This window comes from Pseudopodoces humilis, chromosome 27 (assembly GCF_049639895.1).
Source record: "Pseudopodoces humilis isolate 2021_Gansu_Grassland_sample_001 chromosome 27, ASM4963989v1, whole genome shotgun sequence".
Lineage (NCBI taxonomy): Eukaryota > Metazoa > Chordata > Aves > Passeriformes > Paridae > Pseudopodoces > Pseudopodoces humilis.
Genome location: NC_142226.1, coordinates 5887108 through 5914803, shown reverse-complemented (window position 1 = coordinate 5914803; position 27696 = coordinate 5887108). Strand labels below are relative to the sequence as shown.

The 27696-nt window shown below is 51.5% G+C and overlaps 1 protein-coding gene across 2 annotated transcripts in view; it reads right to left on the bottom strand.

The window, feature by feature from the left end:
- The window catches only part of ARID1A (AT-rich interaction domain 1A), a 53880-nt gene that overhangs the window by 11921 nt on the left and 14263 nt on the right, over nucleotides 1-27696 (bottom strand). Inside the window, exons 2-11 of one of the 2 annotated variants that reach the window (XM_005529681.2) lie at nucleotides 20751-20963; nucleotides 19615-20094; nucleotides 18941-19054; nucleotides 5913-6153; nucleotides 5519-5608; nucleotides 4723-4890; nucleotides 3772-4087; nucleotides 1762-1907; nucleotides 1569-1678; nucleotides 459-668 (exon numbers count right to left, since the gene is read on the bottom strand). In XM_005529681.2, coding sequence (XP_005529738.2) covers nucleotides 459-668; nucleotides 1569-1678; nucleotides 1762-1907; nucleotides 3772-4087; nucleotides 4723-4890; nucleotides 5519-5608; nucleotides 5913-6153; nucleotides 18941-19054; nucleotides 19615-20094; nucleotides 20751-20963 — 2088 coding nt within the window. The remainder of the gene's footprint in view (nucleotides 1-458; nucleotides 669-1568; nucleotides 1679-1761; nucleotides 1908-3771; nucleotides 4088-4722; nucleotides 4891-5518; nucleotides 5609-5912; nucleotides 6154-18940; nucleotides 19055-19614; nucleotides 20095-20750; nucleotides 20964-27696) is intronic. The other variant, XM_088067312.1, reaches the window with a different exon arrangement.

Here is a 27696-nt window from a genome sequence, read left to right as displayed (position 1 = left end):
GGCTCTGAACTCCAAATCCCAGCTGTACCTCCTCCGAGAGGAGAACTCAGCCCGTCCCAGCTCGCACAAAGGGTGCAGTGAGGGCTGAGCAGAGCAGCCCCAAAACCACTGAACTCCCTTCTTCACCTACAGAAAACTTTTCAGATTTACAGGGACAGACTGCAAATCAAATTAGTCACGAGGTCAGCTGACAGCCAGGTGCAAAGACAAAGACAGTGTCACCAATCTTTGCACTGGACAAAGCAGGGAACAAGGGCTTGAACTGGATCTGGCCACAGACTGTTCTCACCCAGACAAAGGGAGAGCAGGTATCTGGCTCTCTTAGAGGGCCCTGGGTTCCATTTACAGAAACCAAACAGAGATAAAATGTGGCTAAATGGAAATTCATGGCTCACATCTGGCCAGAGAGCTGATTTTTGTGCTGTGGGCAGCTCTGTCCCCTGGCTGGGGTCACTGACCTGAGTCAATCCCCCGATCTCCTTGACGGAGATGTAGAGCCTGTACAGGTCCAGGGGCTTCCTGCCCACGGCTGGCAGGTTGGTCATGCCCATGGCCTTCTCCTCAGTGAAGGCCAGGTAACGATCCACCCACAGCTTCCTCTCGGGCTCCCCGCCCAGCTCGTACAGTTTGGTGATCTTCTCGTTGGTTGTAGTAGAGGAACTGGACTTCTGGGAGAAGGAAAGAGAGATCAGGACTGAGCAGCACAACAGCAGCTCCTCCGTGTCCGAGGTGGCATCCCAGCCCTGCTCCCCCCAGGCCCCTCATGCTGCCCCTGTCTCTTGTGTCTTTCACCACCTGGAGCAGAGGCAGAGATGGCTCTGGCATTCCAAATCCTTGTTTAAATACGAGCTCCTGAACTAGACATGTTCCTGAAACCTGCTGATGTTCCAGGTGAACCCTAGACCCAAAACTGAGCGTGTTCATGGCTCGTGAGATGATCCTTCCACAGCACAGAGCAGGACAGAGCAGCCCTGATTTGTGGCCAAGAGCATTCAAGCCCTCTTTTGCCATAAATAAGAGAGGCAGATGCCAGAGACAGGAGCAGAAGCGAGAGAGCCCCTGGATCTGCTTGCTGCTGGCACAGGGATCAAACCTGCTGAGCATCTGTTTTCCTTCAGGTAGCAAAGGAGGAGACCAGGGGCTCAGAAACTGCTTTTTTTGGTGGTTCTTTTGAAACTGGTAGCAGCAATGCAAAGAAAAACACTCCCTGAAGAACTTGTTTGCCTCCCTCTTCTGGCTTTAATACAGGATTAGTGAGAGGTTTGTTTGTGAAACAACTGCAACACTTTAGTTACCACGTCCCAGCTGAGAGCTAACTCGCTCCAGGCCCACTCCACCAACAAACTCGGGTTTGTTTATGCTGCTTTTGGCAGTTTCACTGTGGCAGGTAATAATTCCTAATACTGAATTTGTTTTCCAGGTGAAATCCATGACTCCCATAGGACTGGGAAACGCTCCCCTCCATTTCTCACACTGTTCAATCCAAGCCAACACACAGCACATGGCTTTATTTCCCTGGATGCTGAAGAGGATGGGAGTCAATAAAAACAAAACCCAGAACATTTTACCTTTGACTTGGATTCTGCTTTGGGCGTCCCATCTGCCTTGTTGTTCATTTTAGTTGCAGGTGTTAATTTGACATCCCCGAGTCCCATCATTTCAGGGCTTGCTGCCATCCCTGGAAAATGAAAGGAATCTTTAAAAACACTGATTTTCCTCCCAGTGCAATGAAATGAGTGAAATCCTGAAGCTCTGGCTTACCTGCAGAGTTGTTGGCCATGTTTCCCCCCATGGGGTAGGGTGGGCCCTGGGGGTTTATCATGCCAGCCATGCTGTTAATCCCCTGCCCGTAAGGAGGTCCAGTGCCCATCATTCCCCCCTGATTCATGTTGGGATAACCAGGAGGCCTAGAGGAAGAAACAGACACTTACTCCACATATTAAGCACTAGGATATTGCCTTCTGAGGAAGCAGCTTTGCTAAAAGAAACCTAAAAAGGACATGGAGAAGTCACTTGCCCCAAACCATTTTTCCAAGAGAAGAACAAAGATCAGGTGCTCTTGTAAAGCTCAGTACCCAGAGCCCAAGTCACGCTCAAGAGAAAAGGGGATGCAAACCCTTTGGAAAGTGGGACTTGATCTCTGGACATTTTCACCCTTCATCTTGTTCTACATCCACAAACTGAGCCTCATTTCAGTTGTTAAATTGCCTTTAGCCTGCAGCCCTGGGCAGTGGAGTGAGAATACAGGATTTACAATCATGGAATGTCCTGGGTTGGAAGCATTGCTTCCCAGGTACTGCAAACTTCCCACACAACTCTGGCTCCAACTTCTTCCTCCAAGGGACAGCCATGGGTGCCTTTATTGGGGTTTGGGAACTTGGCAGCCACAGGTAAAAGCAGGAGGTTGCAGGAGCAGCCCTCAGGTGAAGATAAAGAGCAGTGTCCAGTCAGACAACAAATATATCCAGCAGTTCTGGGGGAACCCAATTTAAGAGGATGTTCATGGCTCCCACGGCATTCTGGTAGGCCACACACACCTACTCTAAAATGGGCAATAAGGGAAAAAACCACCACAGAAAACAGTTCAAAGTTCAGAGCTGAATTCCAGCTCCTTTCCCACAGCTGCTCATCAAGGCCCTAAAAGGAAGAAGCTCCTCACACTGGACAAGCAATGCCTTGGATCACACACAGCTGGGTGGCTGCTGGATTTAGGGGCTGCAGTGTCTCCAAGGCACCCAGGGAACAGAAGACCAGAGAGCAAAATGCAAAAACAACTGAAGGGATCTCAGAGTTACGTAATTTCACCTATAAACATGAAAAAATTCCCTAAGCGTGTCATAAATTATGTACAGAGTGCTGGAATGGTTTGGGTTGGACAGATCCTAAAGAAAGATCCTAGAGAAAGATCCTGTTCTACCCCTGCCATGGGCAGAGCCACCTCCCACCATCCCAGGCTGCTCCCAGCCCCTTCCAACCTGGCCTTGGGCACTGCTGGGGATGGGGCAGCCACAGCTGCTCTGGGCATTCCAATACACAGGCTTTCCTCTCTTCCTTTGTAACACTGGAGAATCAACCCTCCAGGAAGGAAAAAAACCCTCCAGGAAGGAAAAGAAACCTCCAGGAAGGACAAAAACCCTCCAGGAAGGACAAAAACCCTCCAGGAAGGAAAAAAAAAACCTTCAGGAAGGACAAAAACCCTCCAGGAAGGAAAAAAAACCCTCCAGGAAGGAAAAGAAACCCTCCAGGAAGGAAAAAAACCCCTCCAGGAAGGAAAAAAACCCTCTAGGAAGGACGAAGATCCTCCAGGAAGGATGAAGATCCCTCCAGGAAGGACGAAGACCCTCTAGGAAGGACAAAAACCCTCCAGGAAGGAAAAAAAACCCTCCAGGAAGGAAAAAAATCCCTCCAGGAAGGAAAAAAAACCCTCCAGGAAGGAAAAAAAACCCTCCAGGAAGGACAAAAACCCTCCAGGAAGGACAAAAACCCTCCAGGAAGGAAAAAAAACCCTCCAGGAAGGACAAAAACCCTCCAGGAAGGAAAAAAAACCTCCAGGAAGGACGAAGATCCTCCAGGAAGGACAAAGACCCTCCAGGAAGGAAAAAAAACCCTCCAGGAAGGACAAAAACCCTCCAGGAAGGACAAAAAACCCTCCAGGAAGGAAAAGAAACCTCCAGGAAGGACAAAAAACCCTCCAGGAAGGACAAAAACCCTCCAGGAAGGACAAAAACCCACCCCAGAATGCTCTCTGAGCGTTGCCCCCAGCCTCCCTACCTGTTCTGGATGGAGTTGGCGGCGGCGTGCATGGCGGCGGCGGCGGCCTCCTGCGCCTTGCGGTTCATGCCGGCGGGCGGGGGGCACATGCCGCTGCCCACCTGGGGGGGCATGCTGCCCATGTTGGGGCCGTAGGGCCGGCTGCCCATGGCTGCGTGGCCCATCCTGCCCGGGGGCAGCCCGCTGTACGGGGGCACCCCGCTCTGCCCGTGCAGCTGCCCGCCCGCGCCCAGCGGGTTGATGCTGCCCCCCATGCCCGGGCTGGGGTAGCTGGCGTTGGACATGGCGTTGTAGTTGGGCTGCCTGGGGTAACCTCCTGGGGAGGGGAACACACACAGGGCATCGCTCAAACAGGGCGGTTTATGAATCACCATCAAAAATCTGCTATCAGCAAATATTTAAAGATCGCTAACGGAGATGAGGGGGAGTGTTCGCACCTCAACACAAAGTCAAAGCACTTGGATATAAGCCACGTAAAATGTGTTTTGACACAGCCAAGTAACAACATCGATTCAGGAGCTGCCTGAAACTCTCCCAAACCTCAACCCAGCACAGAGAGCTAAATGGTCCGGGACAGGATGGAAAATCCCACATTAACCCTTCCCAAAACGCAACCCGCTAATTCCTAAATGAGGAGGAAGATTCCTGCTTTTAGAAGTACAGCTATCCCTGAAAGCAACACATTCCATCCATCTCAACAGAGGCAAAGCTCTGGCTGGCATCACCCACAGATTAAGAGGGGACAAATCAAAACATTTATCATGGAATCACGGATTGGTTTGGAAGGGACCTTGAAGACCATCCCATGGGCAGGGTCACCTTCCACTACCCCAGCTTGCTCCAACCTGGCCTTGAACACGCAGGGATGGGGCAGCCACAGCTTCTCTGGGCAACCTGTGTCCCCAGCACGACAGCAGGACAGAGAGAGGCCTTTTGTGGCTCAGTTCCCACCTTGAGGTCCGTACTGCCCGCCCTGGGGTCCGTAGCTCCCCATGGAGTTCTGCTGGTAGGGCCCCATGCCGGCGTGCATCTGCGCTCCCGAGGACTGCCGGGGGGATAAGGCTGAGCCGGGCTGGGGGGAGCTGTACTGGGGCATCTGGGGGTTCCTCTGCAGGTACCCTGCACACCAGGAGGGAGAAAATGGTTACTGCAAAGCATCTGGAGCTGCCACTGCACACACGTGTTCCAGGCAACAGCCCCCAGCACTGACAAAAATCCTTCCAGCAACAGCCTCGACACGTTTTAGTGGCTGCATTAAGGAGCCAGTGTTATCTGAGCAGATAACAGATCCAATTTCCTGTTTTAGCCAGAAGAAAAAAACCCTTAGTGTCACAGCAGAAGCCAGTACAGCTCTGCAAATCCTTGGGGCTTCTTGTTCTTGGTTTTTGTTCACTTGTTTGTTTTCTCAGGGTGACAACTCCATACCTTCAGCCAGGAGAGCTGAAATTTTACATGCCTTTTTCCCCCCAAAATCTTACTCTCTCACAGGGGAAAGGCACACAGTATTGCTGTGAGCACCCCTTGTTTTGAAGCTTAAAGAAAGCACGTTGAGAAGCCAGACAAAACATCTTAGAAGCCAAAGCACCTGTTTGGATGGAACACTTGGAGGCCAAACAGCCACCAGCAGCTGAATTTACTGCAAGGTGCCTCAGCACTTCAGCCTGTAACCCTGGGGCAGTTTTTAGTGCTCTCTCCCACAGAAGCCACGTTCCCAGGCCAGGTAATTGAAATGAACACGTGCACCCACCTCGGTCCTGCGCGATGCTCGACTGGTTCATGGAGGGGTGCAGGATCGTGTCCGACTGGCCGCTGGGCGGGCGGGGAGGCATCTGATTGCCTGGGCCACAGAAAGGACACAGATCATCAGCAGCTGCTCTCCACACACCCAGCAGGCAGCAGAGCCATCCCAGAACCCCAGAGAGCCCCGGGACAAGGAGATGTGAGCCGTGGTGAGGAGGAACAACGGCAAGCGCCGCTGCAATGGCACTGCTGGCTCGCAGCACCCCACGCAGCCCCCGAGAGCTGCAGCCCTCTCACACCAACAAAGGAGCTCAGAGGAGCTCAGAAAGCACCCAGAGCTGGCTCTGGGCAGCTCCTCCCCCTGGGCAGCACGGCTCAGAGCCCGGGAGGTGCGAGGTTACCTGGGACTGCAGCAGGGGAGAGGGGGCCGGAGCGGGACTGAGCAACGCTGGCTGGAGATCCAACTGGGGACGGGGAGGGTCCTCTGATGCCTGGCAGGTGAGGAGAGGTATGTGGCGAGAAAGGAGACTGAGCTGGGTTACTCTGCTCTCCTTGGCTGCTGGAAATCCCTGATGTGCTTACTCCAGGGCTCAGGGCTCCTTCGGTCCCCATGGGCAGGTCATCTATGGAACCAGACAGGTCCTGCAGGGCACACAGACACATCAGAAACCACAGAGCCACGGGGCTGCTCTCACACACGGCCCAGGCACAGCTCCTGTCCCTGGGCACACAGCACTCAGTCATCTCTGCTTACTGCTGCTACCAATGCTGCAGCTGCCACACCTGTCCTATCCTGCTGCCAGTCTGAACCCAGCAGCTCCTGAGCTGGCTTGCTGCTGGCCCAAACAACTGGCTAATTCTCCTGCTTGCTCCTTTTAATTCAGTTTAGAGGTGGGAAGTTAAAGAATGCATCAACAGCACACGTAAAACTGCAAACACAGGAGACAGTCCATGTGATCGTGGCTTGGAAGGGAAACGTGGCTCAGCCTCTGAAAGACAGAAAACTCCTGCCTCACCATAATTAATTCATAAACCTCCTATGAGCTGGGAAACTACTCACTTGAGATGGATAAAAACAAACTAAACAGAGATTTAAAAGAAAACCATAAAATACTCTTCAGGGTTCCCACTTCCCTTTCTTCAAAGACAGCAAAAATTAGCAGTTACTGCGTCAACCTGTAAAGTTTAGCTTTTCTCCAAGGCAAAGCTAGAGTACACCCTTCCTTCTGCATCTATTCACCTTGGAGAAGAAAAGCACAAAAAGCCTGAGAGGGCTGAAACCTCCAATTGCCACAGCAGCAAAGCGACGGCATCAAAAACCAGCTGGCAAGTGTGAAAATGGGGATAATTCCAAGGAGCTGATGTCCAACATGCCCCGTTGTGCTGGCTGGTTGATAACAAGGTGCATCAGCTGCTCAGCCCTGGCCTGCAGTGAATGAGTCAGGAGCAGCCCCAGCCACAGGAAGTGGCAGCGTATTTGAACAGAAAGCTGGGAAGTTGTAACTATTCCAGGGATTAGATAAAATCTCTGCCAGAGGTTCAAAGGATCACGGCAGGTGAAGAAGTGGAGGCCAAAGCTTACCAGGACTTCACTTACCCTTCCTAAGTCTTCCAGAGCAATCAGCTCTGGATCAGAAGGGTTCTGAGTGAGCCCTGAGGGAATCCCAGGTCATTCTCCCTGCACAGAATTCAGCACAAGCAGAGCCAACCTCATTTAAACCCCACAGAGAAAGGCCGAGGCAGCTGATAAATCACCTGGACACCCTGGTTTCATTTACACTGACGGCACAATTCCTGGTTCAGCAGCACTTCAGGGAATGTTTTCCCAGTGCTGGCAGTGCAGATGGACCTGGAACTCCAGACACTGCAACTCAGCCTGGGGAGTCCCCAACAGCAGGGACGTGGAAAGGCTCAGACAGCACATCCAGGACGTGGAAGTCATGGAGAAAGTGGAATTATGGAGGAATAAAAGCCAACTTGGGTGACACCCAAGCATCACCCCCGTGGGACAGAGGGCAGAGCTGGGCCTCAGCACCACCTTCAGCTGCTGCAGCACAGCAGTTTCCCCTGTTTTAATGGAATTTGAACAAAATGCTTCTAACAAATGCTGGCAAGTGTTACACTGGAGCTGCAGAGCCCGGGCACTTGGTGGGATGATTTAGTGCAGAGCGTGTCCTGCCTCCCCTTCCATTACTGCTCCTGTTGGAGAGCTCATTTCCTGCACCACAGTCTCTGAGGTATATTTGCTTACTGCTCAAGTATCATCTTCCTGAGGGGGGAAAAAAAAAATGCTTTGTTTTATTTCAATGAAAGCTAAAAAACTGCAGAAAAAGCCTAAAAATAGTTTCTGAGATCTCTTGCAATTTTCACTACTTTCCTATTGTAACATCAAAAGCATTGCTCCTTTATGCAGCTATTTGGGTGCTTTTCCCTGGACAACTTTGACAAATCCCACATTCCTACTGAGGAAACCATCTGAAGTGGGAGTAAAGAGACATTATTTCCAACATTTTGCATTAAAAAGCCTCAACCAACACAAACAATCAAGAGCAAAACACTCCTCTCGCTGAGATTTACTGCACCCAACTGCAGCCACTGATACAAGGCACAAAGAGATTCCCCCCAGAGCCCACAAAGGGATCAGAACGTCCAGAAACCAGTTCAGACCAGCCTCCAACTGCATGGAAATACTGCCATGTCCCTTCAGTACATGAAGGTTGGAATCACCAAGTGCATCCAACGCTTTTCCTCATCACTGAAATTAAGTTGGGAGGCCAAACCCATTTCCAGCTCTGAAATTCTGCACCACGTAAGCTCCTGGTGGAGGGGATTTTAGAGCACAGGGGCAGTGCCTGGGCTGCAGAGATGAGGGGCTTTTAGGCTCAAGGGGAAAAAAAAACACATTAAAAATGTGCACCTGAGAGAAATGCTGGCATGAAAGAACAGCTACAGAGCAAGCATGCAAGGTGAAATGTGAATTTCCTTTCTTTAGCTGGGCTAAGTGCTTCTCCAAGAGGCAAGGAGAAGGTTTTGGGTGGAGGGAGCTCAGGATGTGTGGAGGTCACTGCTCCATGGCCTGGGCAATATTCTACATGAACTGGGCAGCCCAACAGGGTGAGGCTTGGGAATGCCAGACACGAAAATATCTGCGAGACATAAAATGAAGGAACGTTAAAAACAGTTTGAAAATTAACTCCTAAGAAGTAGGCAACAATCTCCAGAGCTCATGTCTTCCACCTTGCCCATGTATCAATGCTCCAGTACTCAAGTCATTAAAAACATCCTGTTTTAAGGAAGCAGGTGGGCCCTGGGTGGCTGCACCCCTGGGAGCCCCTCTCATACCCATGAGAGACCCCCAGAGGAACAGCAGAGCTTTGGCTGTGCAGCAGCCCCCCAGATTATTATCAGTTTAAATGACTTTAAAGTGAATTTCACATCCCCCTTTCCCAGCTGTTGGGACATGAGTTGAAACAGGAGCGTCAAAATCAAGTAACTCCTGAAGTGACTTCCACCTCCAAAGAGATGTAAGTTTTATGAATTCCAACAATAAAGTCATTTCCCAGCAAAGAAGGGTTCTGCCAGCACAGCAGCATTTTCTGAGTGTGTTATTCAGCAGGGCTGAGCTGCTCAGAAGGGAAACTCCTGTGAGGGGAAGGAGAAAACATGGACTGGAATGTGTGAGCCCCAGCATCTCCTCGGTGAGGAGATGGTTTCCTCCCTTCAAATCCTCCCTCAGGATGTCAAGCACCAGGGGTTAATTAAACCTAAATGACACCTCCAGCTCCGATACCCCAAACCAGGCGAAAAGGAAATCCCTGCATCTCCCTACAGCCCGTTCTCAGGGCAGCCCCAGCAGAGAAGCCTTTAAAAACAATAAAACCTGATGGAAATAATGGAGACCTGCTGCCGTCAGGGGGTTCTGGAGGGAGCCCAAGAGCAGAGGGCCTGGGAGGTTTTATTTGCCTCCCACGGAGCATCAGGGGAGCCCTGGGAAGCCACGGCAGCAGCAGGAGAAGGGCTCTCCCCTTCCCTCTGCCAGCACAGCCAGGGAGCCCAGACAGGAGGTGAGGCTCGGCAGCAGCGGCTCTGCCAACTCAAGGAAACGTCAGGGTCTGGAGAATTTCCTCACGTGTTTCCAATGTGTTTTTTATGCATTTTATTGCTCATCTGCCATGCAGATCAAAAACGCTGGAGGGATTCCAACTATTTCACACAGAATCTCACACTCCAGGCTGGCTGCAGCCCCAAAGCCTGAGTTTCTTCACTTGAAATAGTGCCCAGTGTTATTTTGGGATGTGACCTGATAGCGGAAGCCCACGGGGACCCTGGAACAGAGCGGTTCCAGCTGCGAGTGGCTGCCCGAGCCGGGCCGGTGCCAGCGCGGGGCTGTCAGTGCTGCTGACAAACAGGGCTCCCACGCCTCCTTCTCACACCACAACAAATCCACGCAATCTGCACAATCTGCTCCCCTCGGAGCGGGCAGGGGACTGCATCCCTCGCAGGGAAAGGGCTGCGAGTCCTGGCATGAGCAGCACAAGGAGCCGGGTGGTTTGTGCTGGAAACAGCCGGGATTCTTTTATCTGGCGGCAGGAACCACCACCCCTCTACCTGATAGAGCTCGTTTGTTAAACAAACACAGAGATGAAACAACGAGAAATACTTGAGATCAAGGTAACAAAATCCCAGAGGAGCAGAGAGAGACTCGAGGCTCTGCTCCAGCCCATCCCACCGATCTGGAAGAGCAGGAAGACTGACCAGAAAGTAAATGGAATTTACCTTTACAGGGGACTGCAGCCTCCCCTGCCCATCCCCAGCCCCTCCACATGGGAAGTGTGGGGGAGCTGGGAATGATCTCGCCAGGATCAGATCACCAGACAGCACTCAAGGAAATTATGGTCTGAGACGAGCATGTGGTGGAGCTTATAAATTCTGTAAGGCCAGTTGTTTCCATAACATGCTCACATGCAAGACCAGAGAACAATGGCTAAATTTATTCTCCAGTTCTTTCTGAAAGGGAAAAAGCCTCTTCCTTCCTTCTAATTGAAATCTTCACTTTCTATTACAAGCTCTTTCTCTGTGCAGTTGCTTTTCCACTTATTCAAGAACTACCAACATTTAAAAATCACAAGCTTGTCCTTTCTTTCCCCTTTATTTCCACACCCAAAATACCTCAATCCTCTCTATCACAACAATCACACAGCTGACTGGCAGGATCTCCCTGCTATTTTGGGGACATGGATAGACTTGTTCCTCCTTTGGCAGCACAGACAAATGCTGCCTCTCGTGCTCCACACAGCAGTCTCTCCTGGAGCTCCATGCTCCACTCACAGCACACCCACAAAGGAGCCCGAGGGTTTCACACAAGTGGCACAAGGGTCTGGAGAGCCCCTGGGGCTGCTTTCCTGCTGTGCCTCTTCCAGGTTGGTCCCCCAGCAGAAACCAGAAGCTGGAGCTTGGGAACAAGTTCGGCTCCAGTGGAAACCCAGCTGATACTTTTCATCCAGCCAGATTTATCATCCAGTATCTCCAAAACAGAACAGAGATTTTTCCAAGCCCTGTCCTACCCCAAAAACATACAACTTGTGCCAGGGATGGCCATCATTCCCCTTACTCTGCTTTTCTACCACCAGTTATTGCGGAGAGAACACAAGTGCATTTGTCCAGCACCAAAAACACCTTCAGGATCGTTCCTGGTGTGGGGATGGGCTGGACAAGACACGAAGGGGACGTCCCCCTTCGAAATGGGACAAGACCAGCAGCCAGAAGGAACAAAGGGATTTATCTGCAATGAAATCACTGGGAATGGCCCCTTGGATATGGGCCTGGAAGCTCAACCTCTGATGATATAAAAGCAACTGGAATGGAGTTCAGCAAGAGGAAAGAACATCAAGATCCTGGTACCCAAACTGAGGGTGCCATAAGGACCTGGGGGCCCTCAGGTGCCACTCACTCATCCCCACAGTCCTCACGGAGAGGAAGGAAGTGCTGGACTTCCACTACTTCAAGGGGAAAACACCTGCCCACTAAAAAAATACCAGAGAGGTAACGCAGCAAGGCTTCAGCCTCCTCTGCAGAGTCCATATTCCCTTCCCTTCCAAGGAGTTCCAGCTCCTCTCAGGCAGCAGCGCTGAGAATTACAAACCTAAGATGGGGACTGGAACATGCCAGAGAGATTCGTGCAGTTTCCTTGCTCAAAAAAGAAGCTGAGGAGCTCATTCTCCCAGGCTGGCTTCAGACAAACTGGGAGAAGCTGCTGGCTCGAGCTGCACTGCAGGGAAGGGAGCCTTGGAGAGGAGGCTGGCAGGAGGAGGGGCTCGGTGCCACACCAGAAATTTTACTCTGATTGCAAAAATAAGCTGCTGTTCTAATCCAGCTCAGTAAATCGAGGTGAGGCACAGGATGGAGCAGGGAGGAGGACAGAGGGAAGTGCTGCTGGCTGTGCCACATTCCTGCACCGGAGCCTTGCGGAACAGCCGGCGCTGCTACCGCAGCAGCCATTGATTTTTCAGAGGTCGATACTCCACTCCCACAGATCTCCTCGGCAGGAGCTTTAATCACATCTCCTGCTCCTACCCTGTGCCACCCCTCCTTCTCTTCCCCCTCCAAATAAAATAAAATAAAATATATTAAAGAAAAAAAGGGGGGGAGGGTGAGGGGGTTCCCTCCCCCTCCGAGCACGGAGCAGGCGAACAAATCTCATCTTCTCCGTCTTTGGAGAGCGGAGATTCAGAGCTGTAGTTGCAGCACAAAGTAGAGAAGGAGTAAAACATGATTCATCCACAGAACAAGATGTCGCTGGAGGGAGAACCCGCCATGTGGAAGGGCAGCATTCCCACCCGGAAAGTGCTGGGCTGTTCCACAGGACCCTGCGAGATGCAACAGCCAAACCCCACACAGGAGTTCCCATTTAACCCTTTGGACACTGCTCAGCTGATAAAAAGTGCTCCCAGCTTCACACAAACGTTGGTACAACATCGAACATCCAAGGCAGCAGGAAAATGCGGAATTTTTCCAGACAGGGCGGCGTCACTTCAGCTGTGCCAGGAGCTGTCCCGTCCATCCAGCTCAAAAGGGTGACACCTGCAGCTCCTGCAACAGCACTGAGCCCAAAACCAGCTGCAGGAAACAGGCAGGAGGGTCCTGGGCACAGGAAAAGCAACATGGCAGCAGCAGCAGAGGATGCTCTCACTGGATTCCTGGGAGTTGTGGGGATGCAGGGATCTCCAAGCCATCAAGGGGAAAGGCTGCTCTTGGAAAGGCAGGTGCAGCAGGGAAATGAGTGCAGGCCTTAGCTGACAGACCTGTTTATTCAAAGAGCTTTTGTTTTCCTTCCACAGCTTTTTACATCTCCCCATCCAAGTCTGAAGACAAAACACAGAATGATGGAGGAGGCAGGAAGTTCCCCTTCCACTGCCAGACTCGAGGACATCCCCATTCCCCAGCTTCTCTGGAAGGCGCTCCCAGGCTCGTGTTCCACACGCTGAGACTCCAAAGCATTTAGTCATCCCAGCATGTGACTGTGCCACCATGCCAACCACCCCAGCCAGGATGGGCAAAGGGAAGCAGCAAAGGCAAGAGCCTGAAATTATTACAAAATTTACAAGGCCCCTGTTCCGGCAGTACTTTGGATTTTAAGGTAAATCAGTGTTTTGTATTCTCATCAGCCTCTGAACCAATTAACAGTGACAGGATCCATTTCTAAAAAAGCAGGAGGAAGGTTTTAGGACAGAAGAAGATTCCTAAGGTCAGGTGTGGCAGTGTTTAAAGCACACCCTCAGTGACCCTGCAAGTGCTCCGTGCAGCACAGGAAGGTCACCCCAACACGGCCTCCCTCCAGCACAGCGGGGTCTGGCCGGGCTCAGCTTGGATGGAAGGGGAAGAGGATGAGGATCAAACACCCAACACCACTCACAGAGGCTTCCACGCCGTTTAAAGGGTCTCCAGTGACGCCCAGTCAGCAGCAGAGAGGAAGGGAAAGCCTGATTTCCTCAGTTTCCCTGCTGGGAGAGCAGAAGCTCAGCCCCCGGGCACGGTGCTGGATCCTGCGGCAGCGCAGGGACACGAGTGGCACAGGTCACAAGGGACACGAGTGGCACAGGTCACCAGACACGAGTGGCACAGCTCAGAGCTCACAGGGACACCAGTGGCACAGCTCACAGGGACATGAGTGGCACAGCTCAAGTGGCAGAGCTCAGAGCACTGCCCAGGACCCCCGAGCAGAGCTGCTGACCCCGCAGCAGTCCCCTGCCCCAGCCCTGCCCCACTGTGCTGGCCAGGGGATGTGGCCCCCGAGGGCTGGGGAAGGGCTGGATTTGGGAATGTGAGCCCCAGGAGGGCTGGGGAAGGGCTGGATTTGGGAATGTGAGCCCCAGAAGGGCTGGGGAAGGACTGGATTTGGGAATGTGAGCCCCAGGAGGGCTGGGGAAGGGCTGGATTTGGGAATGTGAGCCCCAGGAGGGCTGGGGAAGGGCTGGGTTTGGGAATGTGAGCCCCAGGAGGGCTGGGGAAGGACTGGATTTGGGAATGTGAGCCCCAGGAGGGCTGGGGAAGGACTGGATTTGGGAATGTGAGCCCCAGGAGGGCTGGGGAAGGGCTGGATTTGGGAATGTGAGCCCCAGGAGGGCTGGGGAAGGGCTGGGTTTGGGAATGTGAGCCCCAGAAGGGCTGGCATTGGGAATGTGAGCTCCAGAAAGGCGGTGGAAGGGCTGGCTTTGGGAATGTGAGCGAGGAGCAGGCAGGAAGCTGAGCTGAGCTGCTCCACACCAGAATAGAAACAGGAAACGAGCGCGGCATCGAGCGCAGCTCCTGCGGCGGCTCCCGGGGGATGCTCGGGGAGGAGAGGGACGAGCTCCAGGGGTGGGATGGGGTGGGATTAGCTCCCTTCACACCCCAGGACAGGGTGGGAGGAGAGAGAATTGCCACATGGACACAGCAAAGCAGCCCCGGGGCAGGGCCGAGTGTGGAAGGTGTCACCGGAGCGGCTGAAGGTCAGGGTGGCTCTGGAGATGCTCCCCACAGTTAAAATACAAAAACCTGGGGGGGGAAAAAGCACAACCTTCTCAAGGAACCACGCAGAAATGGGCACAGTCACACAGCAAGAAAACCTCGGGCAGAGGAGCACTGAACAAGGAAAAACCCCTTTTTAATTTCTGCTGCCACCACAGCTTGGGATAAAACCCTTCGGATGGCACGAGCAGGAATGCAGGATCTGCAGGGATCTGCAGGGATCTGCAGGGATCTGCAGGGATCTGCAGTGCCAGGCTCCAGGTGCTCCTGGGGGAAGCCTGGGGGTGCTGGTGGCTTTATCTGCATATCCACTGCTGCTTTGAAATGCACACACTACTAATCCCTCTCCTAAGGCAAGCAATAAGACAAGCTCAAAAGGCCAAACACAAACCAAACAGAAGCAGGAAGTCCCATATGGAAAGAGAAAAAAGGAGAAGGGAAAAAAAAAAAAAAGGGTTGAAGTGACCAGCAAATTCAACTATAAATGGGTCTTTCTCCCTGTCCCCTGAAAAAGTTGTGAAAATTATTAATTTTAAACTGAAATTTTAAGGAAACAGGCTGCCTCCCTCCCTCCATGGCAGCTCTGAGAGTTTTTTTGCTGCATTTCAGCCTGTTGCATTGATTATTTCCAGGTCAGGGGATGCAGCTGACAGAGCTCAACTTTATTCCACTTCAAGCACTCCCAGAGCAGCTGAAATGACCAGTTGGAAAGAATGGAAAATCCAAGTGGTGCTTCCTGACAACGTCCAGTGGCCAAACTCAGTAACTGCTTGACTGAGATAATCAAACCAAAACCACCCCACAACTGCTGGGGACATTCACTGACAAGATTTTTCTGCCAAAGCTCTGCAGCCTCATTCCTCTCCCCAGCCAACAAAACCTAATTTTCTTAAACCCACAATGCAAAGACCCAAGGCCAGAACCCACATCCAGAAACTAACCATGGATTATTTTCAGATGGTTAAAATCCTTTCTGCCATTGACAGGACACTTTTCAGATCAAAATTCATAGATGAACCAGAGTGAAACATCGCTAAATAAACAAAATAGTTTCCCAATAGTGTAAAATACTGAGGTTAAAACTATTCCCACTCTACAAGAAGATGAAAATAAACTGCCCAGGATGGGGGGTGGTTTCTCCCTCAGGCTCACCAGTACACTGAGACCAAACTAAGGATATTCTGGGGTGGGAATTCCAAAATTTTTGTCCCAACTGCCCAGTTTGCTGCCACAAAAGTTCAAACGTAATCTCGCTGTGTCAGGACCTCCAAAATCCTGCCAGAATCTGTCCTCCTGGTTTATTAATGGCTTTTGGGGCCAACCTGGAAGCTCAAACACCAGAGATGCCAACTCCTGTGGCTGGGAAGGAATGATCAGCCTGGTGGGAACCCCTCCATCCATCCCAAAGACATCAGGAGCTCCTTCAAGGCAGCCCATGAGGCAGAGACTGGGGCAAGGTAAAACCCATCCAAAGTTCCATAATGAGAGACAAAATGCCTCCCAACAAACATAAAACTCCAAAGATCTCTGCAGCAGAGCTGGTCTGCAATCCAAACCCAAAGGGATGTCCCAGCACCCAACCTGCTTCCCCCAGAGCTGCTTCCAGCAGCTGCCACAGATTGAAGTTATTGCCTGGAAATGTTTGACTCCTTCAGCCTCAAAATCCAAGACTCAAAGGCACCGAATAAACTGGATACAACTCTCCAGGAAGAATTTTTTGCTAAGGAGAAGAAACTAGGGAATCTCCTGGGAGAAACAGATCTATCCCAAGGATTACTATTCCTCTATTACACCCAGACACAAAGGACTGTACTTCACTTCTCCTGTGCAATTGCAATCTAAGTTTAGTTTGGCTGCAATCCTGATGGAGACTCCCTAGGGAAGCAGTGAATTTTACAGAGAAATTCCTCAGCTTGCCTGCTACAGGAAGGGAGAGCAGCCAGGACACTCACAGGGAGGCAGGGCTCTTCAAAAGGCATCAGGGAGAAAGTTTAGTTAATGACACAACAATCCTGACTGGGAAGGGATCCTGAAGGCCCCACCCAGAACGATCCACAGGACATTCCTCAGGCAGATCCCAACAAAAGCCACGGGAGCTGAACAACTTGACAATGTCCCTGCCAGGAGATCAGCACCTCCTGAAGGGGTGATGGACAGCCAAAGGAATATTCCCCCTTTAAGCCAAAGGAATATTCCCCCTTTACTGTTTACAATTCCAACGTGAACACTGAGGCACAATTTCAATGTGTAAAGGCCAAGGACTTGTAAAGGCACAGAAATTGTTAACACTTCCCAAGAACCTAAAAAGCAGGAACCTCCTTTTCCTGCTGGGGCTGAGCTGTGTTTAATTAAGGATGAAGCACGGCATGATTTGCCCCAGTTCCAGGATACCCAGTGAGCTTTTCCACAGCACCCACCAGGCCTGGGAGAGGGCTCAGGACCCCGTAACAAAATTAAAAGCCCACACACAAACTCTGCTCCTCTAAGTCATCCATAATGGCAAAACAGGGATCTGGGAATCCTCCTGAGCAGGATAAAACTTTCTCAACTAGACAGACTGAGCAATATCAGGAAGATAAAAAGAAATTGATAGTGCCCTTGCACGGAGCTCTTGTGCTCCTGAGCATCCCCAGGCCAAACTCTGCGCAGGAGATTGATCACTGCAAACTGGAACGAGGATTTGGCTGCCAGCATCCCAGAGATGCTGCCTTTCAACACCCCACAGCATCCCTGCCTGAAGCCTTCCCCAGCTGGTGCTGCTCTTGTCCTACAGGATCCCAAAGATTACGAAAGGTGGGTAAGTGAGTCTCCTTTTTTTAATTTTTTGCCTACTAAGGAAGAGAAAGGCCAAAAATACACCAGGGTTGGGTAAGCTAAGGACTGCTTGATTTCTTAAATGCAAATTATTTGGTGGTAAAGCCAGGAAAACCAGATATTCCCTTGTTTCTAGGTTCCTCCACTCTTACAGCTGAGATTGGATTTCTTTTCTTAGACTACTCCTGAGAAGGGACAACTTGAAAAGGGCCAAATATATTTAACCACAAGGTATAAAACAAACTCCCACTTGGTGCTGAGAAGGAGCCACTTCTGCAAAGCCTCGTTACTAATTCCTATAATCCGAGTCAGAGGATCAGTAGGATTCAGGAAGGCTCCATCAGCAGTGCCTCTGAAAGGACTTCCCACCGTTCTGAGCTACAGCAATTTCTTCAATTACTTCAGTGGCTTCACTTCTCCCGCGCTCCTCGCCAGAAGATGGGTCACATGGAAGAACTTGTGGAGAGGCAGAGTGGAAAGAAACATGCTATTTAAAAAGATTTTTTTTTTCCTACCCCCCCCCCCAGGCCTCAGAACAAATTAAATCTTTGTAATCAGGGTCCAAAAGGGAAAAAAAAAAAAAAAAAAAAAAAAAGAAGAGGGAAGAAAAAGCAACAACCCACAGCTACTCCCATTAGGTGGTCAGAACTAGAATCACTTTGTGTTTTGGGTGACAATTTGTACCCATGATCCGAAGGCATTATTTCAAGGGGCTCATAACAAAGCTGTACTCATTGCTGGGAGCAAAAATAACTCAGTTTTACACACAGCTCGCTCCTCTGGCCAATCCAGCTGCAGCTCCCAGCACTGACTTAGCCACTGGCTAAAGGAAAAAATAAAAGCTCCCTCACTTCCTACTGGTTAGAACAAAAGTTACCAGCAAAATTGAAACTCAGCAGCTCCAAACTCTTCTTCCAGGCCAGAGGCACAGACCAACTTGTGCAAGCTAACCTAAACTTTCAACCCTTCTCTGTTTTCTTGATGTTTTAAGACAAAATTAAACGACTCTGGCCCAAAACCTGCTGGAACCCTGGGCACAAACCTCATCCCCAGCTGGTCACTGCACATTCAGATTTAGGATGCCAAAGAAAATATAATTCTCCATGTGCCAAGGAAGGAGCTACAATGGGACTGATCTTCCTCACTCCAGATACCAATCAATCTGTCTTTTTCACCAACTGTTCAGCCAGACTGGACCAGAGAAGCTTAAACCAGCAGCATTAGGGTCCAGTGAGACAGACAGGCAGTGGTGCTCCAGTGGCAACCACCAGTGGTTCCAGTGCCACAATGGGCCAAGGAACAGGAAAATAAGGTAAAAATGAGGATTTTCCCTGGAGGTCAGGGCCTCCTCCGACAGACACTGCACACAGAGAGCTCACAGAATTAACTGCTTTGGGTGGAACCTGCAGACCAGAGCACTCAGGGTTAAACTCCCCTCTCAAATCCATTACTTTTGTAAATTACATTCAATCTCCAGTGGGAAGCCAGAAGCTAATGACTTAGTAAAAAGCACAGGCAGCCTCCATCGTTCCCATTTCCACGTGGAATACTACCAGTGCTCATTTCTCCTGCTGTGCTCCTGATTGCCCTCGGCCCAGGCCCCACTCACCGGCAGGCTGGAAGGTCTGGACTGAAGATTCAAGTTCATGTCTTCTTGCCCTTTACTGGAAGCCATTGAGGGAGCAGAGGATGCCTGGGACCCAAACGAGTCTTGAGATAACTCCTGAAACATCAAGAAACACACCAAAAAAACGTCACAAATGGGAATACAATAAAGGCCCTGTTGGAATCACTCTGGGATGTTCTGACATCGGGGCAGATTTACGTCCCCTTGGTGACATTTGCCCAAGACAGGAGGTGAGAGCCAGCACACACAAACACAGCCCAAGCGCTGCTCAGAGCTGGGAGCACAGGCCATGACAGAACAGCCGTTCTCCAGCTTTCCCTCATCCCAGATCCTGGAGATCACAGCTTGTCCTGGATCTGCCCCTCTGCTTCTTCACCTTCTCACCCTGGCCCCAGGTACCTCACCACGAACAAGGCAAGTCAATTAAACCCTTCTGCTTCCCCCAGGCCGCCCTGGCTGCGCTGAGGGCTTTGCTGAAAGGTCCCAGGCAGCCGAGTTTGACTTTTGCCGGTTCCTCCGCCAGCCACAGGAGAAGCCACCAGCTTTGGCCATTTTGTGCCGCCGGGCACAGCCCAAGCCGCGTTTTGGGAAACGGGAAGGTTTTCCCCAATATTCCCAAGAGCACCCCAGAGGGAAGCGGGGCAGGAGGCGCCTACCTGAGGCGGGGGGAAGCGCTGCTGGGAGTAGGCCGAGGGCTGCTGCGGCGGCTGCGCCGGCGCGTACGACGAGGAGGGCTGGGCCAGCCCCGAGGGGGCCGCGGGCTGCTGCGCCTGCTGCTGCTGGTACGGCGACTGGGACTGCTGCTGCGGGTAGGGGGGCTGGCTCTGGGGGTGCTGCGGGGCCGGCTGCTGCGGGTACGGGCTGGGCGGCTGCTGCGCCGGCTGCTGCGAGTACGCCGGCTGCGCCGAGGGCAGCGCCGGGGCCGGGGGCTGAGCCGCCTGCTGCTGCTGCTGCTGCTGCTGCTGCTGCTGCTGCTGCTGCTGCTGGTACGAGGGCTGGGAGTGCGAGGGCTGTGCTGGAGGCTGCTGAGGGTAGGGAGGCTGCTGCTGCTGCGGGTGAGGGCTCTGCTGGTTGTAGTAGGGAGTCTGGCTCTGCTGCCCGTACGCGCTGGGGCCCTGCTGCCCGTACGGAGGCATCTGCGGAGGGAGAGATGGAGTTGTGCCCGTCACAAAGTTGTGTTTCTCACACGCACACAGACTCTGCTCCCAGAGTGGAAATTCAGAAAGCTGTGCAGAGCAGGAATGCACTGGAAATGCCACTACCTAGACACCTCCCAGACAACAGCAGAAATCACTCGTGTGTGACATTATTCTTGGCGGTAACCAAGCTTTAAGAGGCGTCATCGATAAGTTTTTAGGGATCCCTATCTGACCACCCTTCAACGAAAGTAACATTAAAAGGAAAGACTGCTTGCTCTAACAAAACAAAACCTAAAAATTGCCTTTTGAATCCTGTAAATGGTCCAGCAGGCGCCACTTGGATCATGTAATGAGCCAAAACTGACCTGGAGTAATTTCTTGTGCAAAGAACAGCTGTGTCTCTAACACAGCGCAGCAGAAAGAGGATCTCCCTCCCCTGCTATTTATTTTTCCCCTGCTGGATTCACTGCTCTGCCACCGCCTCTCTTGGAGACAAGGATTCCACAGGCTATCCATCCCACCTGGATGCAGGTGTGGTACAAAACAGAGCCTGGAGAAATGCCATTTTCCCTAAATACCCGATCCAGCCCGGCTGGGGGGAGCGAGGGCCGTGTCTCTGGCTGTCCAGCTGTGCCAGGCTGTGGGAGCTGTACCTGTTGTGCATAGGAGATGCTGCCCATGGTGCTCTGTGTCCTGCTCTGCATTGCCATGGGGTATCTCTGCGGGGCCTGGGGCCCGTAGGGCTGCCCGGGGTAGCCGTGGCCCTGCTGCGGCCCCGCCTGCGGCCCCTGCTGCTGCGTGTAGGGGTTGTTCCCTCCGTAGGGCTGAGGCCTCATCTTCCCCATCTGATCCATCGGGCTCGACGGCTGCAAGGCAACGCGGGACACGTCAGGCACGGGAACCGCTCCTGGAACACCTTCCCCAAAACCCCGGCAGAAAACTCCCACCAGGAGAGGCTCGCCTGCCTCTGCCCGGCTGCTAAACCACAAAGTTACATTTGGAATTTCAGCGGGATTCCTGCTGCCCTTCCAAACGCACCATTCCACCGACACCAAACCCATTTAATGCTGACACCTCTCCTGGGGCAAGACAGGGAAGAGTGGGGGAAGGATCGAGAAAAATCAATGATCAGTGTAAGTGGGTTTTCCCCATTGCAGGTAGTAGTTTAATGTCCAGATATTCCACAACAAGGTAAACTTAGGCTGAAAATTTAAATATTCACAGGAAACACTGCTTCTTTCACGTGTAACAAGGTCTCCCAAAACACTACAGGCTGTTAATTTACACTTGTGCATTTCAATTAATGCACATTGATGTAGTAACACTGGGCAGTGCTGCTGACATCCACAGCCTTCAAGACTGCAGTTTCATTTTTGAATATTTTTTTTTTACATGTGCTTTGTGTCTGCTGCCTTTTGGAGAATGAAGAGTTTCTAAATCAAATTTATTCAGATCCACGTTAAAAAAACTGTGGGCCTCGAAAGTCAGGTCCCTGAGCTTTAGAGACAATGAGATGAGTGAGGAAATGCAACTTTCTTTGGACTTCTTCATCTGTGCTACCCCTGCCTGGAGCCAAGATTTAGGAATAGTCAATCGAATTTCCTGAAAACGTTGTAAACCTCAACACTATAAACCTCTAAACAGGTTTTTTTTTCACCTTGGCAGTTACTCCCCCACTAAAGCAAAGTGAGTTTTGGTGTGGTGGCCTCTAAATGAATCCCAGCACAGTCCTTAACCTCCATTCCTTGGACTGAATGGGAATCCTTCCCTGAGCTCCTGGTGACCTAACTAATCCCAATTAGATGTTTTCCACAGATCACCATGACAATGGACTCTCTATTACACCAGCCCTTCCTGCCACCAGCCCTGGGGTGGTGTTTGCACAGATCCACCCTGGCTGAGCTCAGGTGCTTGAGGAGTGGCCCTGCAGGTCTGCACAAGCACACATCACCCACGGCTCAGGCTGCAAACCCCACAGAACCCCGCTCAGCAGAGCAGCATTTCACTGCTGTTTGCAGAATCCACCCTCGTAGCGGAGGGAAGAAAGTTCTTGCAGTGTTGTGCACTCGGGAGAAGCCTTGCCCAGCACAGCCTGGAGCCCAGCACACACTGAGTGCTGCCAGGGAGGCTCAGCCCCGAGCCAGCACAGGGACACCACGGGCAGCTCCTGGGGCTCTGCTGCTCCACCAGGGGCTCAGTGGGCACGGCTGGAAAAGGGAGAGGCTGCTGGCTCAATGGAAGATTGTGTCAATAAATCGATGGAGAACAAAGTCCAGGTGCTCTGCTCTACCCCAGCTCAGGGCACCCACGGAATCTGCCAAGCTGGGAGGGTCCAGCTCTCGCACAGGACACCCCCAGAGCCACATCCTGTGCCTGAGAGCGTTTCCCAGATGCTCCTGGAGCTCTGGCAGGGCTCGGGAAAGCCAAGCACGCTGTGGGAGCTGCTCCCAGCCCAGCCCCTGCACGGCCCCGGAGCGATTCTCCCCGCAGAGGCGGATTTTGGGTGCCCTTCCACGCTCGGCTGTGCTGGATGCTCCCGTTCTCATCCATACTGACACCAAACCAACCCTGAACAAGTTTTATTCCATGTTTTATGCTCAAGCTACCACAGGAGCTGCTGCTGGGCAGTAACACGGGCAGAGGCAGCTCCAGATCCGTGCCCTGGGAACGCCGTGCCCGGAGCCCACGCCAGGCACCCACACGGGGCCGTGCCAGCTCGGAAAAGGAGCTTCCATTCATGGGAGCAGAAAAAAGAGACCTTTGAAGGCTCTGCTGGAACCCTCAGAGCTGCAGGGCCTCAGTCCTGAATGGAGCACCCATGTGGAGCTCCCATACACCCTAAAAGATGCAAATTGTGTTTACATCTTCCCAGCAATTGTCCTTGATGCTTCCCAAGTCTTGCCTTGTGATTACTGACATCTTCTCCCTGCCCACATTATCTCCTTTGGTATGTAAAAACGGGGCCAGGGAGCTTTCCCAGCCCCTGGCCTTTGACTTCAGCCTGCTCTCACCACCCCCAGGCACTGACATCCTTCCTTCCACCTGACAAAGTGCAACTTCAGGGTTACTGACTAAATATTTCAGCATCTTTTCCGTTTGTTGCTTGCTTCCTCCTGGTTGTAACTCACCTTTGCAGCCCTCTACCAAGGGCAGCTTCTCAAACACATTCCTTTTCGGGTTTCTTTTAAACTTTGTTTTCTCTAAATACACTCACACCACACGCTGCCACCCCTGCACTGATTTTCTTGTCTGTGGTCACCCACAAGACCAACCATCTCTTCAGGGAGCAGAAAACAAGGTGAAGATTCACTTTTCCATGACTCTTACAGGAAGCATGACAGCTACTAAAAAACTTCCAAGAAACACTTGGAACTGTTTAAAAAAAAAAAAAGAGAGAGAGAGAGAGGGGAAAAGAAAAAACCCAAAACACAAACCCCAAACATCTTTCCAGGATGTGACCAAGTCATCACCTTGACTGCTCAGCGTAGGAGGACACGACGTGCCTCAAGCTGCCACCCTTCCACCCAGCCCTAGCACAGAGAGGGTGCTAAAAACAAACACAGAGAGCATCTAGATTGCAGCCTTGTGGATAAAATTCTATCACCAGGAGGAATGTAAAAGCCAATTAATCCCTAATGAAGGAACGATTTCGTACACACACTCCTGACTTGCAGCAAGGCTAATTCGTGCTCCCTGGGGTTGCCCTGTACATCTCAAATGCTGTCATGTGTTGTTTCTTCCTTCAAAATATCCCATTAATTCAGAATATCCCACACATCAGTCATTGATGGGGCTTTAACTGCTCTGGACTTGGTGTTGTTGCTCTGGCTCAGAGTCAGCCATCAGGAAGCTTTCTTGAATCTGCTGCCCCAAAACCCTTTTAGGGGAGTTTAACTCCAGGTGCCTCAAGGAAAGAGCCAAGCTGAAATGCAGGGATGGATCCAAGGGCTCCTTGAGGACGCTGGGAGGAGCAGAGGCTGCACAGCCCCTCTGCACACCCATCACACGAGATGGGAGGAAAGCAGAACACGTCAGGGTAAATAGGAAATACCAAACGACTGCAAAAGGCTGGAAATTCTTCTCTGGGCTGATACATGGGAAATCCTTTCAATAGGAAACCACAGGAGTAGATTACTGTGATTACACTTCAAAAGCAAAGGCCCTGCCACAGAGAGACATAATTGAGAGAAAGTGTTGCTCCTTGATCACTGAAGTCCAGACCCCCTGCTTACACCTCCCTGCATTCATAGAAATTGCTTCTATTCTCCCTCAGTCCCACTATCTCTGCTGTTGTGTAACACCAGCAAGTACCAAAACTCCACAAAACATTGTCCTGCCACCAGTCAAACTCCCAAAAACAAAATTGTGTGGTTTGGTGTGTAAAGACAGTGACCATAAGCCCGTGCTCCAGAGAAACTGCAGAGCTTTTGGGGTAATTTAAGATATTTCTAGACTAAGAGTTTGTAACAGCAAGCCCAGAGTGAGCTTAAAATTGCCGAGTTCAAAAGCTCTTCAAAACAGTCTGTGTGATGTGAAGGGTGTCAGGCCCTGTAATGAGGCAGTGCAGTGAAACCAGCTCGTCTTCCAAACAACACCGAGGTTTTCCGCAACAAACAAAAAAAGCTTTAAGCAGACAAGAGGATTCCATGAACAATTCTTTTCCCATTTTGTTCGGTGGAAGAGAAATTTGGCCTCTTGAATGAATAGCTTGGTTAAATTGGAGAGGACTTGCTATTGGTCCTGTCAGGAAAATGAGTAAAGGGAAGAGGCAAATCCCACTTGGGAAGCAAGAGCCAAACCCTCCACAGCTGCACAGAAAAATGGAATTCTGACTTTCCCCATTACCTTATTACATATTTGTATTTTATTGGGCCAGAGGAAGAAAAGGAAGGAGAGTCATTTACTGAACTCTCCAGTTTCAAATCAGCATCATTCAATTATTGGCAAACGTGGGTGTTGGCCACAACTGGTTTCTTCAGCTGCCCCCCCTGACCCCCCTCCAAAAAATAAGAAGGCCGAAAAAATAAGGAAAAAGCCCTAAGCTCTCACCTTGGCTTTGAAATCTTTCCCTGACCAGCTCTGTTGTCCGTTTTTTGTGATAAAAAAATAATAAAAAGCATTCCTGGCTGTTTAACCGAGAGAAGCCCTAATTGATTCCCACAGTCATTAACCTGCATTTTACCTCGGAGAGTGGTAGTTAAGGAAGTCGGCACTGCTATTTATAACTCATCTCAAATTGAGGGCAGACTGCCTAAAATCTAACACATCCCAGCTGTACTCCTGTTTGAACTGGGGCCAAGGGAATTTTTTAAAGCAATCTTGGCACTGAATGAATGACACCAACAGTACGAGCGCGTGTGGTTGTGTTGTGGTGACGTAGCGCTGGAGGTGGAAGGGGACGGGGGGGCCGCTCTCCGTAATCCCCCTCCCAAACCCAGCTCAGCCCCGAGCCGGAGCCGCCCACCCAGAACCAAACACAGGAAATGTCTTTTCCTGTGGAACGCCTTCAAGTGAGAAGCACATGGCTAATCTGCATGAAAGCAAAGCCACGCCACTCCTGCCAGGAAGGTTGTGCTCGGAATCCCTGGCCACGGAGCCGCTGCCTGCGAGGCCTTGGACCCGCGCCGGGAATCCCAGAAAGGGCCGGGAACAGATGGGAAGGACCCCGGCAGCACCAGCCATTGTCTGGCTGCTGAGTGCGGCTACAAAGAGCAGCCTGGAGAACGCACAGGGAGGTGCCAGCTGCTCCCTGGCCACCCCGCTCTGGCCGCAGAACGGGGCCACCGCAGCCAGGTGGAAGTGGCCAGGCTGAGACGATGCTGAGCAGCACCGAGGATGGTGAACACATCCCACAGGCTGGGGACAAGCTGCTCACCTCCCCAGGGGTGAAGCAAGTGGGCCTCGTAGAAGAGGGATGAGGAATTCCACCTTTAAACCCTCGTCCTAAACCCTCACACCGCTGCCCTTTCTCCACGTTCCAAGGGCGCTAGGAGAACGCTGCTGCAGCACCAAAGCCCTGAGCAAGAGAAAGCCCATTTCCCGTGTGATGGTACCAGCACAAAGCACAGGGCTCGTGGGCAGCGTGAAACACGGAGAGCATTGCCCACGGCTGGCACAAAGCCCTGGGGGATCCACCAAAACCAGCCAGGCTGTGGTGGTTCCACAGCTGACAGCAGCAGCTCCTCTCCGGCGATAACATCACCGTGGCTGATCCACAGCATCACCAAAACAGAGCTATTGGGGACGGATGGGGGACACAGCAGCACCCAAGGGGCAGCACAGGAGCTTTCAGCAAGCCCCAGTTCGAGCTGATCACTCGTGTTTGCACATCAGACACTCTCACACCCATCTGTGTCTTCCCCCTGCAAAGGCTCCAGCTCCTCCACAGCCAGAGGAATGATCACAAACCAACAGCTGTCCTCATTCGGGAGCAAACACGGCTCACCTTCCAGTGGGGAACTCTCATCTGCTCTATTTAAGGTGCAACTGGCTGTGCTGAGGTCAACACCCCGGCCTGAACTCACTGCCTTTTATAGCCCAGGTCACGCCCCGATGCCTCCCTTCCCATGGTGGTCTGCTTTTAAAGAGGGACAGAAGAGGCTCAGGGGAAGCTGAAGTTTAAAATAAAGATCCTCCAGCAGGATGTGAAAATGCCCCCAAAAGAAAACACCTAGAAAACCCAGGGTAATAAACACCCCATGAGGTGCATCCACCACCTCTCGGGGACAGTTTAAACAACGAGCCTGTTTCTCTGAGAATATCATCACAGAAATGCACAGTTCCTTTTTTGTTTCTCCCCTCCCTTTTTAAACTTGAGAAATCCACCAACTTCCCTGTCCCCCAGCACATGCAGGGCAGACACCAAGCCCATGCTGGCCCTGCTCAGCTCCCACCAGGGACTCTCCTTGCCTTCCCCCAGGGCAGCCCCATCACTCTGGGAACCCCAATCCGTTCAGGAAGCAGGAGGGATGCTCTGACTCACACCCGTAAGCCTGGAGTGCCAAAACCTGACTTCTGGAATACAGCAGAGTTACAAATGCTCATCCCTTGGAAACGTGCAAGACAAATCCATTTTTACATAAGCTACAGAAAAATAAAACTCCTCCCTCGCCCCCACAAATCCCAGAATCTAACTTGGATTTGGACACATAACCAGGAGGTGATGTATCATCATCTCATTATCAAAATGGCCAATGCAGATTAAAGTTTGGCTGTCAAAACAAATGACCTCTGCTCCACAGTTTCAGTTCTGCAAGCAGAAAGAGCCTGGTTTTTCTTCTGACTTTTCCCAGTAGATCAGAGTTTGACCCAAACACTTTCTATTCCTCTAAAACTCTGCTAACAGCCCAACCTCAGAGCAAGCTCATGACACCAACGCAGAAGGAGAACAGGACTCTCTCTGCATTACTTCAGCCACCTCCTTCTATCTGGAGCTCCTGCAAACCTAAAATCTGCCCTGCTCAATGTTATCCCCTCCCTGATCATTTATTACACCACCTTCTCTGGTGAGATGTGCTGTAAATCCTGAAGTGTAGAGTGGAAGGAAGAGGAGAGAGTTCTCCCATCCTGTGACCTGGATCTCCCTGCTAAACACAATCC